At 47.0% G+C, this 18,977-nt stretch overlaps 1 protein-coding gene across 10 annotated transcripts in view; it reads left to right on the top strand.

Moving 5' to 3' along the window:
• MYT1L (myelin transcription factor 1 like) overlaps positions 1-18,977 on the top strand; it is a 526,890-nt gene that overhangs the window by 371,748 nt on the left and 136,165 nt on the right. For all 10 annotated transcript variants that reach the window (XM_025354739.1, XM_025354742.1, XM_025354744.1 and 7 more), the window contains one exon: positions 5,210-5,565. In XM_025354739.1, the coding sequence (XP_025210524.1) occupies positions 5,210-5,565 (356 nt within the window). The remainder of the gene's footprint in view (positions 1-5,209; positions 5,566-18,977) is intronic.

Below are 18,977 nucleotides of genomic sequence, written 5' to 3'. Positions count from 1 at the left end.
AGCCAGAGTCCACGTGCTCAAAGAGGTGCTCACCAAGCCTGGAGCTCAGGCCCCTGGTCGTGTGGTGTGGTCTCCACATCACCACCCTGGATATGCTGAGGCTGTTTGTGAAACGTTTTGTGTATTAAACCAAACACTGCTTGGTAGGATTATACCAGTGTTGTCCTGGCAGAGACCAGATGAATGCTTCACTTTCTTTTCCACGTGCGCTTGCCTTTCCACGCACACTCACCTTCTCCAACTGTCTTGAGCAACTCGTTTTTTTTTTCTACTCTTGCTTATTTATTGTCCCTCTTCCTCCACCACCTTCCCATGCCCAGCAAGTTCAAATGGAGCAGGAGCTATGGCAGCTGCCAGGAGATGGAAAGGCAATGAAAGTGGGCAGGGCCCCCTGCAAGGGAGCCAGTCGGCTGCGGGTACAGGGGAGTTCAGAGGACGCATGAGCAGGAGGCAGCCTGCCTCCCACGCCTGGATGGCCCAGACACACTCTCCAAGGTTGGAACTCAGAAACCCACCACAGCAATGCCCTACAGCCCGGACCCCATCCTCCCAGACGTCCTCCTAGCCAGACACGCTGTCCTCCAAAGTCTCAGCGGTCCCAGGTGATCATGAGTGAAGCCCAGGTGTGCTCACTTCTAACTGCAGCGTCCGTTTTAAGGAAAATCTCCACTCCCCAGCTCGAAACCTCACAGCGCCAACATCGCACAGTCTGAGCACAAGTGAGCCGTCTTGAAAAGGAGGGTGGCTGTGCGTGTGAATGAGCAAGGAGAAAATGAAACAGGAGCCCCAGCTTACACCCTCGGAGGAAGCTTCCAGTCACCTCACCTCCAAGCCAGGTGGGGTGACGTCATTTCCCAGCACTCGGGACTCATAGATGGTCACCGGTAGGCCTAGTTATCTGTTTAGTGAACGGTGCTGTGCAGGTGGCCTCAATGCGGAACAGACGGTGTCAAACAAACACATTGACTCACTGACAAAGGAGAAGGAAGCTGGGAAGAGCCCCAGTCGTTGTGACCTGAGACGCTGAGGGCAGGCTCTGGAGGAACCATCCGTGCACAGCTGCATCTACTCTCTGCTATCTGGACAAACACAGAAGGTGTCCACCGGAACCAGTCCACTCAGATACAGGCGGCCCTCTGAGGAGGTTGGTTGGCGTTGGGCTTAGACTTCACAGGTTGTCCGGTGGTAATTCAGCGTGAAGGTATGGCTGGCTCTGAGATGATTATCTCAGATTATCCCTTCACAAATGAAAATGTTTGCATACAAGGAATCTTAGAAATCTGTGTATTTCATGTTTGAAATGGTATGTAGACTATCGATGAATTTTTTTCTTGAATTATCTGGTTATTAAAATTGTTATTCTCGTTTTGTTTATTATGTTTTTAAGGGATGATAACATTTCACCCTAGTGTTTCAGGGCTGACAGAGACTTAGAAGTCATCTAACTGCCCTCATCTTACAAATTTAAAAAGTGACATCCAAATTGATGAAGGGACTCCCTGAGTGACGCAGCAAGGTGGAAATGAAGTCCCTCCGCTCTTGCGCGTACCCCGTGCTTGTGTCTTCCAGGGCAGCGGTCCCCATCCTTTCTGGCCCCAGGGACCGGTTTCATGGAAGACAGCTTTTCCATGGTTTGGGGGTGGAGAGGATGTAATTCAAGTGCATTACTTTTTGTGCACTTTATTTTTATTACTACATTGTAATATATGATGAAATAATTTTACAACTCACCATCATGTAGAACCAGTGGGAGCTTGTTTTTCTGCAACTAGATGTCCCATCTGGGGTGACGGGAGACAGTGACAGATCATCAGGCATTAGATTCTCATAAGGAGCCGCAACCTAGATCCCTCCCATGCACCGTTCTCAACAGGGTTCAAGCTCCTGTGAGAATCTGATGTGGCCGCTGATCTGACAGGAGGCAGAGCTCAGGTGGTCTTGTGAGCAATAGGGAGTGGCTGTAAATACAGAAGAAGCTTTGCTCGCTTGCCTGCCGCCCCCTCCTGCTGTGTGGCCCAGTTCCTAACAGGCCACGAACCACTACGCATCAAGAAAAACTGGTTTCCTAAGAAACACAGAACTGTTTATCTTCACTTTCACTAGTGTAATTGGTCTAAACTGTTTTAGAAGTATTGATAGAAGAAACAAACAGGACAATCATTAGTTTCCAAAACTTTCAGGGGTGACATATTTGTTGGATAATTGGATACCTGAATAAAAATTAAAAAATAGCAAAAGTTTCTTATTATTACCACTATTACACAGCAGTTCCTATCATTCATTGAGTACCTAGTAGGTGCCAGGTACGCTACTAACTTCTTTACATATATATATGTTTTTTTTTTTTCTTCATTTCATCCTTAATGCAGCCATGTGAGATTAGCATTTGTGTGACTTTACAGCAGATGATATTCATGTGTAAGGTTGAACATCTGTCCAAAGTCAGTCAGTCAACAAGACCTGCCGTGGGCAACGCAAGCTCCTCCTGGTCCGTACACACCGTGTCCTACCCCCACACTCTCTCCCAGCACCTTCTTACCCAGGCTCTGACTGCACCAAGAAGCTCCCTCATGGCCCTTGGTCCTCCTGGCCTCTCTCGTCTGTCTGATGATCTAGGCACCCTCCTCAGCTCACCTTCTCATCTCAGTCCCCGTCTGAACACGGCACTGGCTGTCTTCTGCTCCCCGCATCTCTAGCCTGCACCTCCTCTCCTCTGTCCTCCGCTTTGCACCCTGCCATTACCTATCCAACATGCATTTTCATTGCATTATGGAATGCTTAAAAGAACTCGAATCACTCCCTGTTTCGTGGGTCAGAATCCAGAGTCCCATCATTCATCCATGAGGTTGATCTGACCCCACCTGACTCTCCACTCTAACCTCTACCCCCGGCCCAGCCCTGCTCCACACACTCTGTGCCCCAGCCTTCGGGGTTTGTGTGTGTTTCAGTTTTGTGAGCCTGTGGTGTTCTTACGTATGTTCATGTCTTTTGCAGATTGTTTTAATTGGGATGTATTGAAATGCTTTCTTTCCCTCCCAGACATCCTTTATGTGTCTGTGAAAGCTCATCAGCAGCCTCACCTCTTCCTGACAGCCCTGCCAGCACCCGTGCATGCCTGCCCTCTGTGTACAGGACGTAGAACCCTCTGCACATTTTCATCATGGGATTTCTCACGGTTCATCCACTCATTCCGCAAATGCCTGTGGAGTGTCTCTGACATGCCGGGTGTTTGGCGCACAGTGTACCCAGAAGGGAGTGGTTCTAAAATGGTATTTCTGACTTGTCTAAGTCCCTTGTTAGAGCGTAAAGCCTTCGTGTGAGGATCTGTGCCACTCATCTCTAAACTCCAGCATAGCCCAGGACCCAACATAGAGGAGTCGCCCAAATAGTAAACACTGGTTGGGGTCATGACTGAATGATTATTCACGATCCCAGATTCAAAACCAAGCTAGTCAGGGTGTGCAGGACCCCCCTGCAGAACCACGGGCCAATGAGAGAGGCCACACATCTCACCCTGCAGAACAGTGAACCAGTGAGAGAGGCCACACATCTCACCCTGCAGAACCGTGGGCCAGCGAGAGAGGCCACACATCCCACCCTGCAGAACCACGGGCCAGCGAGAGAGGCCACACATCTCACCCTGCAGAACAGTGGACCAGTGAGAGAAGCCACACATCCTACCCTGCAGAACCACGGGCCAGTGAGAGAGGCCACGCATCTCACCCTGCAGAACCACGGGCCAGTGAGAGAGGCCACGCATCTCACCCTGCAGAACCGCGGGCCAGTGAGAGAGGCCACACATCTCACCCTGCAGAACTGTGGGCCAGTGAGAGAGGCCATACATCCCACCCTGCAGAACCGTGGGCCAGTGAGAGAGGCCACACATCTCACCCTGCAGAACCGTGGACCAGTGAGAGAGGCCATACATCCCACCCTGCAGAACCGTGGGCCAGTGAGAGAGGCCACACATCTCACCCTGCAGAACCGTGGGCCAGTGAGAGAGGCCACACATCTCACCCTGCAGAGCCACAGGCCAGTGAGAGAGGCCACACATCTCATTCTGCATAAATGGAGTGTTTGCCTGTGGTAGTTTGCCTCTATGCCTTCCCTATCACACCTATTTTTTTTTGTAGTATATATATTATTTCTAGAACAAAAGTGAATTTGTAATGTGGCTTTGAAAATCGTTCTTTCTCAGTGAGAACACTTGGACACAGGGTGGGGAACATCACACACCAGGGCCTGTCGTGGGGTGGGGGAAGGAGGAGGGATAGCATTAGGAGATATACCTAATGTAAATGATGAGTTAATGGGTACAGCACACCAGCATAGCACATGTATACATATGTAACAAACCTGCATGTTGTGCACATGTACCCTCGAACTTAAAGTATAATAATAATAATAAAAAAAAAAGAAAATCATTCTTTCTCAAGGAAAGACTGTGAGCTTCTGCTGTAAGGAAGGGTCTTGTCCAAGCCTGGGCCAATCTCAGCATGATTTAGTGGTGATTACCGCTAACACTGAAGTTGTTTTCTGGAATGCTGGCGTGGGACTAATAACATCTAAGACTGAGGAAGTTCTGCACAACTTTGAATGATGCAGTTGCTTTCATAATAACATTGACAAGCCCTATGGCTCATCTTGTTTCAGGAGGTTATCAAGTCTAAAGATATAATTTAATCCATAAAATATACAAATCCAAATATATCCAAAGCTCTTTCACGACATAGACATTTTTATATTTTACATAAATATGTATGTAAATATAATGGGATTAAAATAAATCTTGCTTCACATGTGTATTATACATAGTATATATTTGGTAAAATGTTTCATAAATTAAATTTGTATTGTCAATTGCATGTTATGTACGTTATGCAAACCAACCTCATGAATTTTCGTAGGATCTCTGGAATTGTAGGAATGAGGAACTAGGAGACTCGGACTAAATGTGAATGGTAACGAGACAAATATGAGCTGTATTTATTCACACCATCACTTCATTAACAGATTCCAGCACACTTCGGGGGACGTGTGTGTTTATGTCTCTCTGGTGTTTGTGTGGATGACATTCATGATAAGCCTTTAAGTACCTTGATCAAGGCTCCCATTGGTCTGATTTTAAAAGAAAGTAACACGGATCTTTTTTTTTCTCTCTCTCTCTCCCCTGCCTTCTCTTTTTTTTTTTTTTTTTTTTTTTTTTTAGTGTATATGGTTGTCCCTTGGCGAAAAAAAGAAAAACACAAGATAAACAGCCCCAGGAACCTGCTCCTAAACGAAAGCCATTTGCCGTGAAAGCAGACAGCTCCTCAGTGGACGAGTGTGATGACAGTGATGGGACTGAGGACATGGACGAGAAGGAGGAGGATGAGGGGGAGGAGTACTCCGAGGACAATGAGGAGCCAGGGGATGAGGACGAGGAGGATGAGGAGGGGGACCGGGAGGAGGAGGAGGAGATCGAGGAGGAGGATGAGGACGATGACGAGGATGGAGAAGATGTGGAGGATGAAGAAGAGGAAGAGGAAGAGGAGGAGGAGGAGGAAGAGGAGGAAGAAGAAAACGGTAATCTTTAAAATATTAGCAAAATAAGTCGTGATTTGGGTCCACTGTTCAAGGTGAATTGCCGGCTGTTACTATGAATGATTGGCATATAAAGAAATCATTCTGCTCGGTCAATACTGAGAAAATTAACCTCTTAGGTGAACTGAACACGTCTATTGAAGAATTCTTCAGATTCTCTGTGACACTTCAGATTGTATGTCAGTCTAATTTTTATTCCGGTTGGTTGTCAGTAATTTGATGAGATATTTATGGTGTACCTTTCTGATTGTCTTAACAAAATGTATCAAGGACGTTAAGTTAGCAGACCTGGTCTTTAATTTTACATTTTCTTGAATGCTCTATCCATGAGATACAATGATTGGGCAAAACAGTGTTGTTGGAACGGCTTAGCCCAGGTACCTCCTTAGGGGAGCTGGAACTCCTGCCTAACGACTGGTACATCAACCAGCAAAGTGAGTTTTGTCTGTAGATTGCCAGAGCTTTGCTTTAGTGCTGGTCACGTAGTTGGGATGAAAGGAAGTACTATTGCTATATGATAATCAATCAGCCCATCATCTGCTTCCACGATGATCAATCAGCCCGCCATCTGCTTCCACGTGTGAGAGCTGTGTTTCTGGTCTGGGGTTTCCGGTGCCCTGAGATGTGGGGGAGAAGGCCGCCGTGCTAGGTGTTGGGGATGTTCCCGGCAGTGCATTTACGGTGACGTGGTTTTCATATCCAGTGTTCTGTCACTATCGGACGCACAATACAACTTCAAAACTAACGCTTTCATAGAAGTCATTGCTTCTGAGGAAAGAGGTGGGAGTTTGGTGGTTTGTTTGTTTGCTTGCTTGTTCGTTTTTTTGCAAAGCCTAGCTATCATCTTTATTGGCTTAGGGTTTTCCTCATAGAAATGCCCAAACATGTTGAAAGTGAAGGGAATTTTCTTTCTTGCCCTTCTCCCTTGGGCTCAAAAGTTCTTCAAGAGTCTGATTTCCAGGAGAATTAATTTCTGGACACAAAGGTTGTTTGAGCCAGTGGGTCCATACATCAGGTCCCCTCCATACATCAGGTCCCTCCATACATCAGGTCCCTCCATACATCAGGTCCCTCCGTACATCAGGTCCCTCCGTACATCAGGTCCCTCCGTACATCAGGTCCCCTCCATACATCAGGTCCCTCCGTACATCAGGTCCCTCCGTACATCAGGTCCCCTCCATACATCAGGTCCCCTCCATACATCAGGTCCCTCCGTACATCAGGTCCCTCCATACATCAGGGAGATGTGAGTTGCTTGTTGCTAATCTCATGGGCAGGCTTAAATTACCACTCTTCCTTCAGAAGTCAGAGGAGTTTGTACTAGGAAACCTGAATTTTAGGAAATAATCCTAGATTGTGACAGTGGCTTAAGATTCTAATGCAAAGAATCCATCATTCACATGTACATAAATACACAGGCACAGATAGACATATAGAAGATAGATATGTGTATGTACACATAGATGCATATGTACACACACATAGATATATATACACATAGATGCATATGCACACACACATATTAGATATGTATATATACACATAGATGCATATGCACACACACATGCATTACGTAAATTAAAATTAGTCTCCCAAGATTTTTTGTCTGTCTATGGTAGAATGCTGGGTGGAGAAGCCTATCAGAACACATATCAACAGACTTACCGTCATTGCTATTAAATCTACCGGGGACACCAGGCACCAGTGTCATTAATGAGATGGTAAGAATTAAAATGATAGATTTGTATAGTAAAATATTTGAAAAGTAGATCAACCTGGCAAATTATTTCTGAACACTGTATTAAGTGAGTGTGGTTTTGAGGGACCTCATTAATCGTGGAGGCTGATTAATGATCTGTAACTTGACCAGGGCTTACCAGAAAGATGGTTACAGTGTGGCCGTTTCACGTTCTCATGCCGTTTGGAAAGCAGGAGACATTCGTGTTTGGTGTGACGATTAAGATAGGAAATCTGTAAATAGGTATCGTTTACACCAGGGACCTTAACCAGGTTTTGCTCTCCATTTTCTAGAATTAAAAATTCAGTTTTAGTTTATGGTCAAATTTAAATATTTCTTTAAAAGTACAAAGTGATATACTTTGAAAGGTAGTCAAAAGCCTTATTTGAAACAGTTTGAGAATGTGACTGCGTAGGGTTTGTTTATTCTGACTTGAACACTTAGGACGTAATTGTTTTTAAAAGCCAGAAAGCAAACTAGAATTAAAGACATTTTTGCCAGAATAATGTGAGTAAATGGGCACCCAGTGGATGTGTGACAGCACCGCAAAGGAACAATGGCTGATTGTGCCTCAGGACCTAGGATTTCTAACTCTGTGGCCAGACCTGGCGTGGTGACCATGTCTCAGGTGCTGAGTCCAGAGCACGGAAGACAGGAGGTGCCGAAAGCAAACAGCTGTGAAGAGGTAGCAGGACCATGAAAGAATTCATAGTCCATTGTGGGGTGTCTGGTTTCAGAATTCATGTTCAGCGGTTGGCTCCCAAGGAAATAACTTCTATTATCACCTATGACATGACCTTTAAAGGAATCAAATGAACTACTCAGGAAGGGTGCAGCCACAGTGAGATGTTGTGAGATAACCTACCTGCTAGCGGTGTGAGACAGGTGCACCCAGTTTACTGAGCATCCTGGCAGTAGAGCGTGATACTCCACTCCCTTTCAGAGAACCTCTCATGAGAATCCCAGGTCCCAGGCAGCCACTTAGGACCAACAGCATTTGCATGCCCTGTGGGGACCTTCCACCAGGTTTCCATTGCCACAGCTTCTCTGGAGGGACACCGAAGGCTTGTTTGATTTCTAAGGCAAACAAATGCATTTCTCCCAAGAATTAATCACCTGAGAGGCCTGATTCCTGGAGACACACTCACAAAGCCTTTCTCTCGGAGAAAGATGTCTCCACTGGGGGAGCCCCACCTGGGTGTTTCAACACCACATTTAGCCAACGTCACCTGCAGGTTCTCCAGCTGGATGGAATATCTTCTGGTCTCTTATACCCCGTCAGGGTCAGAAATCTCCAGGCAGCTTCTATATCAAAGGAACAGGATAACTCTGTTGTCAGAGCAGTCATTTTACGTGATCAAACTCCTAGTTTAATGTATTGAAAGGAGGCTTTGAAAGGCGTACATCAGCCCATCTCCTGTTTGAATATTCTCGCTGTTGAGCACGTTATATTTTACCTTACTGTTAAATGTAGTGCCAAAATCTCTATCAACAAATATAAATGTCTGCCATGACAGCAGCATTTTTAATGTGAGATGTGCAGCGTAAGTACAGGAGATTCCATATGGTGCCTACCAGAGATGTCCTTTTGTCCCTTCCAGAGGCTTGGCAGAAACCATGCATTCCCTAAAAGCTGGGGGGTCCCGTTCTGTGTCTGAGTGCTGGAGCTCTGAGTCAGCATCCTGAGGCTGGCCTTTCGTGTTCCTTGGGTGACACTCACAGTGACTGCTATGTCCCTGGGCCAGCAACAGATTCCACTGAAGTTGATTGTGCCCCTTTTCTAACACATAGCAGCACAGACAATGACCTGAGGTTAAAAGGAAGCCACGTGGTCAGAGCACGGAGCCTAGTGTGAGTGGCACAGGTGCCCATCTGACTGCAGAAACCAGGGCATCGTGATGGAGCTGCTGGGACAGGTTCACGCTGGCCTCAGCCTCGCGAGTAGAGAGAAAGTCTCAGGCGACTTATCCCGACTGGATGGCATTATTTGTTCATCCAGTCGAGCATTTTCACTTCTATAATAAACTGAAATGTGGACTTTACTAAGAGGTTTTGTTTTAGATAAAACAAACGTATACAAACTCCCAGATTATTACAATAAGAACCCACAGGTTATAGAAGGACTATTATTTATAATTTAAGATTAAGTATTTATTTTAATTTCAAGGATCCTCCAGCATTGGTGTTTATGTGAATCAAAATAGTACCAATAATGTCAGTTTCCAACAGGCATATTTAATCACGTTACTGAGTTTGGTCTTCACATTGATTGCAGAAGACGTACAGGGCAGAAGCTCTTTTTCTCTCATCATACAAATTAGAAACTGAGGCTAATTAAGATGATATTATTTTCTGTAGGTGGTGGATAGATAATCAAACACTTTGCATGGTTTTCCTTGTAATGGAACTCATGTTCTCCTGATCACCTTCTGCTTATTTGAACAACAGGGATAATACCTGAGAAACTCATTTCAGATTAAGTTCATATTTAATTAAGCAAAGTTATATTTATTATACAGTAGACCTAACATAGCCTGGTCTTTTGTGTGAAGAATTTTGTTTTCAGAATACATCATTACAGACTAAGTTCACACTAATTAAAAATCCCCTTGTTATGCTAAAGTTAAGAAAGTTATTGTTCAATGGTCATAGATTTTTCTATTATCAGATCTTTTTATGTTATGATATTTTTTGGATTCCTGTGATTTGAGAAATATATCGTAAATAGATACATAATACCTAGCAAGGTATGGTTTATATTCATAATCCAGTCCACTAAAATATCTCTAAATCAATGTATACACACACATACGTATATTCTTTATAGCAGACATTGCATCTTCCCATAGACAGGAATCACATTTCATGAGGAAGAGCCTAGAAATGTGCTTTCTAGACTAAAGAAAGCTTCCGTGTGTGCAGCTGCCTGTAGCACATAGATGTTGCTTTAAATGCGCTGTTTCTGGAATACCTTGGAGAATATATGAGGTTCTTTCTTCACGACTCTTTACTGAATCTCAGGGCTGCCTTGCCACTTGATCACGAGGTTAAATCAGGTGACATGCAGGTTAAATCGGGTGAAATGCAGATGTCTTCCTTTTCTACAGTCTTCCTGGCTTCCTGTATCACGTTCTCTAGATCAGTGACCCAAAGGTGTGCCATGGCGTCCTGGGCTGCTGGTGTCTGAGGAGGAGGGGCTGCTTGAGAGGAAATCTGTTTGGTTATGTTAAGGCCTTTTCAATGTGTGATCTGATGGCCACAGACGTTAGGGCCTTCTCGACGTGCCATCTGATGGCCGCGGCTGCTCTGGGCAGGGCATGGAGGCTGCCCTGAGGCAGGGTTGGTGTAGGGGTCGGGGGAGTCGAACAGGAAGGAGGCAGGGGCTGCTTTTGTTGGAGGAGTGTGCCGTGACTCTTTGGCCAGCCGTGGAATCAGCATGGCCAGTAATCCGTGCCTGTTCCGTTCTAATACCAGGCTCTGTCCTCATCGTAAATCAGTCCTGTGCATGGGACAATTTTCTGACGGGGCGTTTCCACTCCCCACCTCCTTTTTTTAAAGGGAATTCAAGACAGAATTCATGCTGTATAAATTCATTCTCACAGAAACATTTCTTTTTTCATGGTAAAGTTCCCAGGGTGTGTTTTCTTTCAAACAGGATGAGGTGCTAGGCCCCAAGTTGCTAGAGCATCCTGATAATAAGCGGAAGACAATTTCCGTAGGCTTGAGTTTCCATAGGAGGACAGCGTGGAGGGGTGAGGGAGTGAGGGTGTGTGGCCTCTGAACTCCCCAGCTTCCCTGCAGGATGCCGTTCTCCATACTGATTAGCCAATTATCCTCTCCTGTCTTTCTCAGGGAAATATCCCTGATGAGGAAAGCAAGTTGAAACGCAGACAGACTGTGAAAAGCAGAATTAGCCAACCGGTTTTCACTGCAGTCAGCAGAAAAGGCAGTGAGTTCTGAGACCAACATAGAAACAAAGATCATATGTTTAGTGTGTGAGGCTTCAACCAGAGGAAGACTGTGAACACAGTTGGGAGAAAGAATGTGATGATTTGTTATCATCTTAAAAACTAACCTTTCCCTGCATCCACAGAGGCGTTTTTTTAGGACATGGTATAAGCAGCTACGTTGAAGTACATGGCACCACGTCTTGGGAATGAGTAATCATAGAATTAGACATTTTTAGCTGTCAATATATGATTTTAAAAAACCTAAACTCTCTTCATGCAAACTGTGCAAAATTATAGAAATATAGTTTTATCCTACATTTCAAAAACCTTCAGGTACTTTGATACAAAGCAGAAATCTGGCTGCGAATATCATGCCATTTCCGATGCAGGTAGAGGCCAGGCATGGTGGCTCATGCCTGTAATCCCAGCACTTTGGGAGGCCAAGGGGGACAGATCACCTGAGGTCAGGAGTTTGAGACCAGCTTGGCTAACAGGACAAAACCCCGTCTCTACTGAAAATACAAAAATTAGCCAGTTGTGGTGGCACACGCCTGTAGTCCCAGCTACTCGGGAGGCTGAGGCGGAAGAATTGCTTGAACCCGGGAGGCAGAGGTTGCAGTGAGCTGAGATCGCATCATTGCACTCCAGCCTGGGCGACAAGAGCGAAACTCCATCTCAAAAAACAAAACAAACAAAAAAAAGATGCAGGTGGATGCATAAAGTCCTGGGGAAATTCCTTTTAAAACAGAAAATGTAAGACAGTGAGGTCGAATATGTTTCTGTTCAATGTGATTATAAGGTCCACACTAAGAAAATAACAGTTTATCTGCTATGCCTTGTGAATTTAGGTTTCACTGCAAGTTCTAGTTTATCCACGGGTAGATGGAGTTGAGGAATCAGCTCTGGCTGTACCACGTGTCCTAAGCAAGTCACCTAGCCTCACTGGACCTCAGTTTCACTTAAGATTAGGATAATAGTATGTGCCCTTCATTCACTTTGCTGTCTTGTTTTGAAGCTGAAAGAGGTTGCAGAATATGAAAACACTGGAGAGATGTGAAGCAGTTCAGAACCATAACATCACAATTGTGATTAAGGACAACTGCAGCATGATATTACGCTCCCACGCATTTATTCACCCTCTTCTGTAACCCCAAACCTAACGTCCATGACCCCCTCCCCACACGCAGCAAGTATATCATGTATATTAAGGCTGCAAGAGTTTAAAAGATTCTGAATATCATGACAGCTCATTTCAAAACACGGTGTGTATGTTTTCCTCTGTACCCAGAAGGGCACTGGGTTGCTTGCGGACACAAAACTAAACAGAGTCACCATTTCCCAGAAGAAATACATAATACAGTATGGAAGAGGCATGTATGTAAAAAATACAAGGCATGGTTCTTTACAGGGGGCAGAATTAGAAGTCATAAACTGAGGTGGAGGCTTTAAGGGTTTGATTTGAAAATAAGAACATACATTTCTGAATATTGAGGCTCACTAAACTTCAGATTGTTAAGAAAAGTGGTCGTGCTGTCTCTGCAAGCTCTGCAGAAACAGATCAGTCTTCTCTCTGACACAGATGAAATATGGAATACCAGAGACAAAGAAAAGGGGCCCTGAGGGCCTCTCAAGTTCCTCCCAATCGAGTACATTTATGTGAGCAGCCACCTGTGTCTCAAACCCATTCTGGAAAACAGAAGAACCAGAATTTTCACAGCCTTATCTCTACTCCCTGGGTTCCCAGCACTGACAATAAAAGCAATCACTCTGGGGACAAGGAGTCGTCACTGTCGTCCAGCTGATCCAGAAAGTCTGACTGTGCCTGTGTATGTGCGTGTGTGCGTGTGTGTGCGTGCATGTGAGTGCGTGCGTGTGTGTGTGTGTGCATGCGCCTGTGGGTGTGTGTGTGCCTGTGGGTGCGTGCGTGCGTGTTCGTGCGTGTGTGTGTACGCGCGTGCGTGCGTGCGTGCGTGTGTGCGTGTGTGTGTGCGTGCATGTGTGTGTGTGCGCGTGCATGTGTGTGCACGCGTGTGCCTGTGTGTGCGTGTGTGTGTGCGCGCATGAGAGAGGGAGGGAGGGAGAGAGACAGTGAGAGAGAGAGAATGAGACAGACAGAGACAGAGCCAGTGGTGTAATTGGTTTGAATGTTTCAGTCTATCTCTATCTGAGTAGCTGTTGACTCCAAACAGCTCATTCTGTGGGTAGAAGAATAGACTATCTTATTATTTAATCTCTTAATTTATGTAAGCCAGATACCTAAAATGTCATCAAATAAAAAGACCCTCAAAGTTTTATAAATAAATGAGACTTCATGCATTCACCTTTTAGCTCATAGAAAGGACAACATTGAAATCACTGTAGCACGCAAGAACATGAAAGCATGGTCCCACATGCGTGCTGCCCTGCTGGTGGGCAGTTTATAGAAAATACATGTCATTCTTCGGAAGAATTCAGAAAATAAGTTTTGTTCAATGTTCAAAGTGAAGCAACATTAACAACTTAAAGCCAAGGCATCCTCACCCCTCAGCATTTTTTTCTGGCCCAAGTTATGTTTTCTTCAGCCTACGTGGTCTTTCTTCCACTTTGGGGCTGGAATCTGTGCTGGCTGAACTTCCTCCGAGTGGAAACAGGGATGCCCAGGGACCAGGTCTTCTCTATCACCTGGGAACCCGGGGGTACTTTCCGCGGCTCTCTGAACTCTCACCTGGGTTCTCTGCGAAAGGGCCCTGTCAGCCCAGTGGGGGCTTGTGGAAGCTGCCTTGTCCATCGGACCAACATGATTTGGATTCCTAGGTGTATGTCGTAGCCACATGACCTTGAACTCCTCCTCAGATCCATCCCTTCATCCACAAGATGATGAGAGCAGTGTGAGGCGTGAAGAGCGTGTCGCTCAGAGGTCCTCCGTGGGTCTCCAGGGAGTGTCCCCGGCACACTGACACGGCTGGCGTGGCTTCCGCCTGCTGATGCTTTTGTTCTCCTTTAGACTGTGCTTGTGGTTGGTCCGGGCTTCCCTGGCTTCAGCAGAAGGCATTCAGGGTGGTGTCTTGATGCCATGTTGGTGTATCCCAACCCCGACCTCACAGTCCTCCCTCCACCTGCCCCTCCAGCACACTCTGCCAGCACGTGGCTCCACTGTTCCTGGAGCTTCAGGCACACAACCCTGGGCCTTGGCACCCTCTCTCTCCTCCCCTAGAACACCCTCCCTGGCACAGCTCACTTTCCCACCTCTTCAGATCTCTGCTCAAGTGGCACCTTCTCAATGAGGACTTGCCGGACCCCCCATCCCACGTACTGTCCATTGTCTTTTGATTTTGCTGCATTTTTCGTGGAACATACGTCACTATCTGACATCATAGTATTTATTTACTCTCTATTTTAATCTCTTTCACCAACTGCAGTGGAACAGCCATGACTACAAGGATGCTGTCTCTTTGGTTCATTGTTCATCTCTAAGTGTGACAATAAACAGCTGCTAAATGAATAGCTATTATTCTGTTAGTTCCCTCCTTCTCCCCCCACTGCCATGCCCAGCAGAACTTGCTTGTGCAAAATTGTGATAATTACATTTCTCTTGGATCTGATAAAAGGGTTGTGCTACATCGTCCTCTCCAAAGATTTTGCCGTTTTCAGTTTGGTGAGAGTATCTAAGCACCTCAATATCTCACCCAGGTAAACACATGGCTCATGAAATTTCATAAATGCCTCCTATCTTAAGTAGACATTTTCCTCCATGCCTCAGTTTCCTGCGTAGGATCATTCTTCTAAGAGATGTGTTGTTGTAGCTTAATCAGCTATGTGGGATCTTCCAAAATCTGAGTCAGTGCCTCTCTAGAGCTGCTATCACCTTACCCCGTCAATGGCTGTGGGAGTGTGGGCAGTGTCTGGCCTGCATGCTTCCTTTCAGTCGTCAAGAAGGCTTTCGGGCAGTGACAGGAACCAAGATGACTTTAGAAATACGTGACTTAGTGGGGCATCCTCACGTATGCGTGAAGGGCAGACAGGCGCCTTCCTGGGGTCCCTGAGCCCTGCAATGAGGGCGTGGACAGGAGTGAGGTGATACACGCTCCTTTCCTGGAGTTGAGGAAGGCATTGCCCGTGCTGCAGAGAGTAGACTGATGTACAGAGACAGAAAGCAAAAGACAGCAGCCGATGCAAAGGCACAGGGAAACAAACCTCAGTCCAGAGAATCCTTTCCATTGGTGGATAAGTAGGTCGAGCTGCTCGACGCGCAGACATTTATGGTAACGAGACGGAGGCCCAGAAATAACCATAGAGAGAACAACACATGCAAAATGGCTGGGAGTGTATTTTGGGTAATTTGCATATAATGCACCAAAACCAGCTCCCCAGTAATTAGCACCGAAGAGAACAAAGAAGCCACAGCACAGACCCTGCAAGGCCCAGCAGACGTGGGCGTCGCTGAGGGTGGAGGAAGTGCCCGCGCGGCTCTGTGAGGTATTCGAAGTACGTGCGAGGCATCCCGCCAGGCACTGGGCACTGGTACCAACCTCTCCAGGTGTGTCTGCTTCTTCGTCTGCCACGGCAGATGAGGAGCAGAGGGAAGGCCCAAGCTGGGAGGCAAGATTCCCCCCAGGCCGGCCCCGCCCTTCTCCTCTCTAAGGGGTGAGTGGTGAGACGCTGTCTCAGCAGGACCCGAGGCCATGACACGCCATTTCCCACATGCGGGGTATGTGCAGACAGGACCATGGACCTGCACAATCTCCAAAAGTGAGAAAAAACAGTGGCGAAGTGCAGCACATAAACCACAGGTCCTCCGGCCACTCTAGTGAGTGTATGCGGTGCAGGAAGATGGTGACTAAGATGTAGTATTTCTACTTTTCCTTGTTTAAAAAAGAAATCCTGGGGAATTGTACTTGTGACCTGGGTGAAAACTAATGTGTACAGCAAACCCCTGCAACACGAGTTTACCTATAAAACAAACCTGCACACGGACCCTCGAGCCTAAAAGTTTAAAAACATGCCGATCAATCCTAAATATTTTTATAAGCAATAGGGAAATCATATTCCAGACAGCATTCATTTTAAACAACTCTTAAGAGCAACTTTGAGTATTTTATCAGTATCTGAAAGCAAAATTCAGATACCTCCTCACCTATACTCAACAGCTCCCAGCAGCCCGGCGCTGAGCCCCCCCTGTGCCCAGCAGCCCCGACGCTTCTGCCCGCAGGACGTGGGTGAGGCGTATTGCCATCACGGAGGATCTGATGTGGGTACGTCACCAGCACTTGAAGCTTTGTGATTGCAGGGAGATGGTTATGGTAGGAAAACACCCTGTGGTTTAGAAGAGAAAGAAAAAAGGAGATCAAGGTAGAATCAGATTGTGTCTGCATCTATTGAGCAAAAGAGGCAAATGAGTTATCAGAGAAGAGAGGGCCCCACAGGGACCACGGGGTGCCTTGAGAGGCAGGTGTGCTGCTCTGCTCCGAGAGGACAGGCCACTCCAGCAGTTCAGTGAAAGAATCGGGGCGCCCAGAAGTAGGCTCTCCAATCAGGTGACAGGTATTTAGGAAGAGATCTGGAACGTGTCATGTAGCACTTAGTGCAAAACTCAGTCCCTCCGTTCCATCCCCAGCTGCTGCTCTGTGTCCCTCCTGAGCGCTTACTCAAATTAGGGGTCTGAGGAAGGGTTCTTCTTGAGTGGAGCTGCTTTCGGGCGGGCCTCCTTGTCTCTCCAGCTGAGGGAGCGTTCAGGACCTGAGGCTGAGATCTGTCTTTCCCACCTGAAGCAGATGAATGCCTGCTAAACACGGATCTTCCTATGTCTCAGAAAATTATCTTTGAGATGACACTGCTTTGTGACCCTCTGAATATGTACCGGATTTGAAAGGTAGAGGAAAGGCTCGACATGCAGGAAAACCAAGGTGGCAATTCTGTGGAGGGCATGTGAATGGCAAGCAGGTGATTTCGACTCCCTGGACCTAAGTTTCTTCACATATTAAATTTTGAATGCACGATCTCTATAATTCTATCTAGTACTAAAATTCAAGGAAAACAGCAATGGCCGGCACTGGAAAAAAATGTCTGTGTTAATCTGTACTCAAGATGAATAAGAGTAGTGAGAGCAAGCCTCTGCTGGGAGAATTTTAACCTCTGTTAACTCAGAAATCACTGTTTGAACTGTGCATACAGACAGACCATTCTGAAAATGTCCCACGCTACTGGAAATAAGACACACAGCAGCACTCCTGAGTTAGATGTAGTAGGAAAGCATGATGGTGACGTCTAGAGCAGAGCCAGGGATGGTGTGGCCTGGCGGGGAAGACACGTGCATCCCACTGTCAGTGCCACGTCACCCTCCAGGTCCCCCTTTCACCTGAGTGGAACTGCAGGGCTCTGTCACTGGCAGTAGAGGGTGAGGGAGACAGGAGGGTGCAGGGATCTCGTGTTGGCAGTGAGAATAGCTGTTCCCGGAGCCAGGCCACGTCCTGCGTGGCGGGCAGCTGAGGGACTCTGAGGTTGGCACCGCACCTAGGAGTGGTACCTGCCTGAAGGCCACCCGGGCTTGGAAGGTGACTTCTCCCGTCTCATGAAAGGAAAGAGACCACAGTGTCTCAGCTGCAGTGTCTCAACGTGTGCCTGGGGCATCTGAAGCGAGAAGAAAATGAACTCATGCTGCTCCGCCTGGTCCTGGCCAGGGCAGTAAGTGGGCTCCAGTAAACACGGGCCCCTGCCCACACAAGAGTCAGGGGGTCTGAGCCTGTCCTGCACCCCCAGTTCCCTCCCTCCACATCCTTATCCTGGCTCTCAACTGTCTCCCGCCCTCCTACCCAAGCAGATCCCTCGGGCTTCCCAGGCACCTGGAGTGGCAAACCCAGCGCCTTCTTGAATATCAGTCCGGAGTCCCGGATTGTCCTAATTTTCTAATTTCTTTTCCACATCAGAATGGACCCAAACTCCACTAATCAGGACCCTGGTGACTGGCAGGTTCACTAAGCTGGCAGTTCCAGCACAGCTCTGAGTGGCTGGTGACACAGCCAAGCCTTCAGTCCATAAATCAATGCGGAGTATTGCAAGGAGAAAAAAAGTCAGGAGATAAATGCAAAAATAGGAACAAAAACATTCTGAATGGCGAGACAGAAGGGAGCCGCGTTCCCCACTGCGGTTGAAGCGCTGCATGTCTGGCTGATGTAGAACATGCCTCCTGGGAGGCCGTGGGGCGAGAACTGTGCAGTGCTTGCTTTGGAAGTGGAGGCAGCGTTGTAGAACGTTCAGGGCTGTGCTGCACCCAGAACTCAGTGGCTCCAGCTCTGCCGTTTCACAGTGAGCGATGGCGTAAACTGTCAGCCTCTGTGGTTCTGTATTGTCACCTTCAGAGGGAGAAGTGGGTGCCCCAGTGCCTCTCTCATGGGGTCGTCAAGGGAACCAGACTCAGGTGAGTCAGACTATTCTATACTCACTAACTTCATGTCCTCTGCACCGAAGGATGTGGCATATGAAACATTTATGGCCAGGTGCAGTGGCTCACACCTGTAATTCTAGCACTTTGGGAGGCCCAGGCAGGCAGATCGCTTTGAGACCAGCCTGGGCAACACAGTGAAACTCTGTCTCTACAAAAAATACAAAATTTAGCCAGGCATGGTGAGGCATGACTGTAGTCCCAGCTACTCAAAAGCTGAGGCAGGAGGGCCACTTGAGCCAGGGGGAATGAGGCTGCAGTGAGCTGTGATTGTGCCACTGCACTCCAG

Source organism: Theropithecus gelada, chromosome 13 (assembly GCF_003255815.1).
Source record: "Theropithecus gelada isolate Dixy chromosome 13, Tgel_1.0, whole genome shotgun sequence".
Taxonomy (NCBI): Eukaryota; Metazoa; Chordata; class Mammalia; order Primates; family Cercopithecidae; genus Theropithecus; species Theropithecus gelada.
The sequence above is the reverse complement of the archived record's forward strand: the minus strand, read 5'-3'. Positions and strand labels throughout refer to the sequence as shown.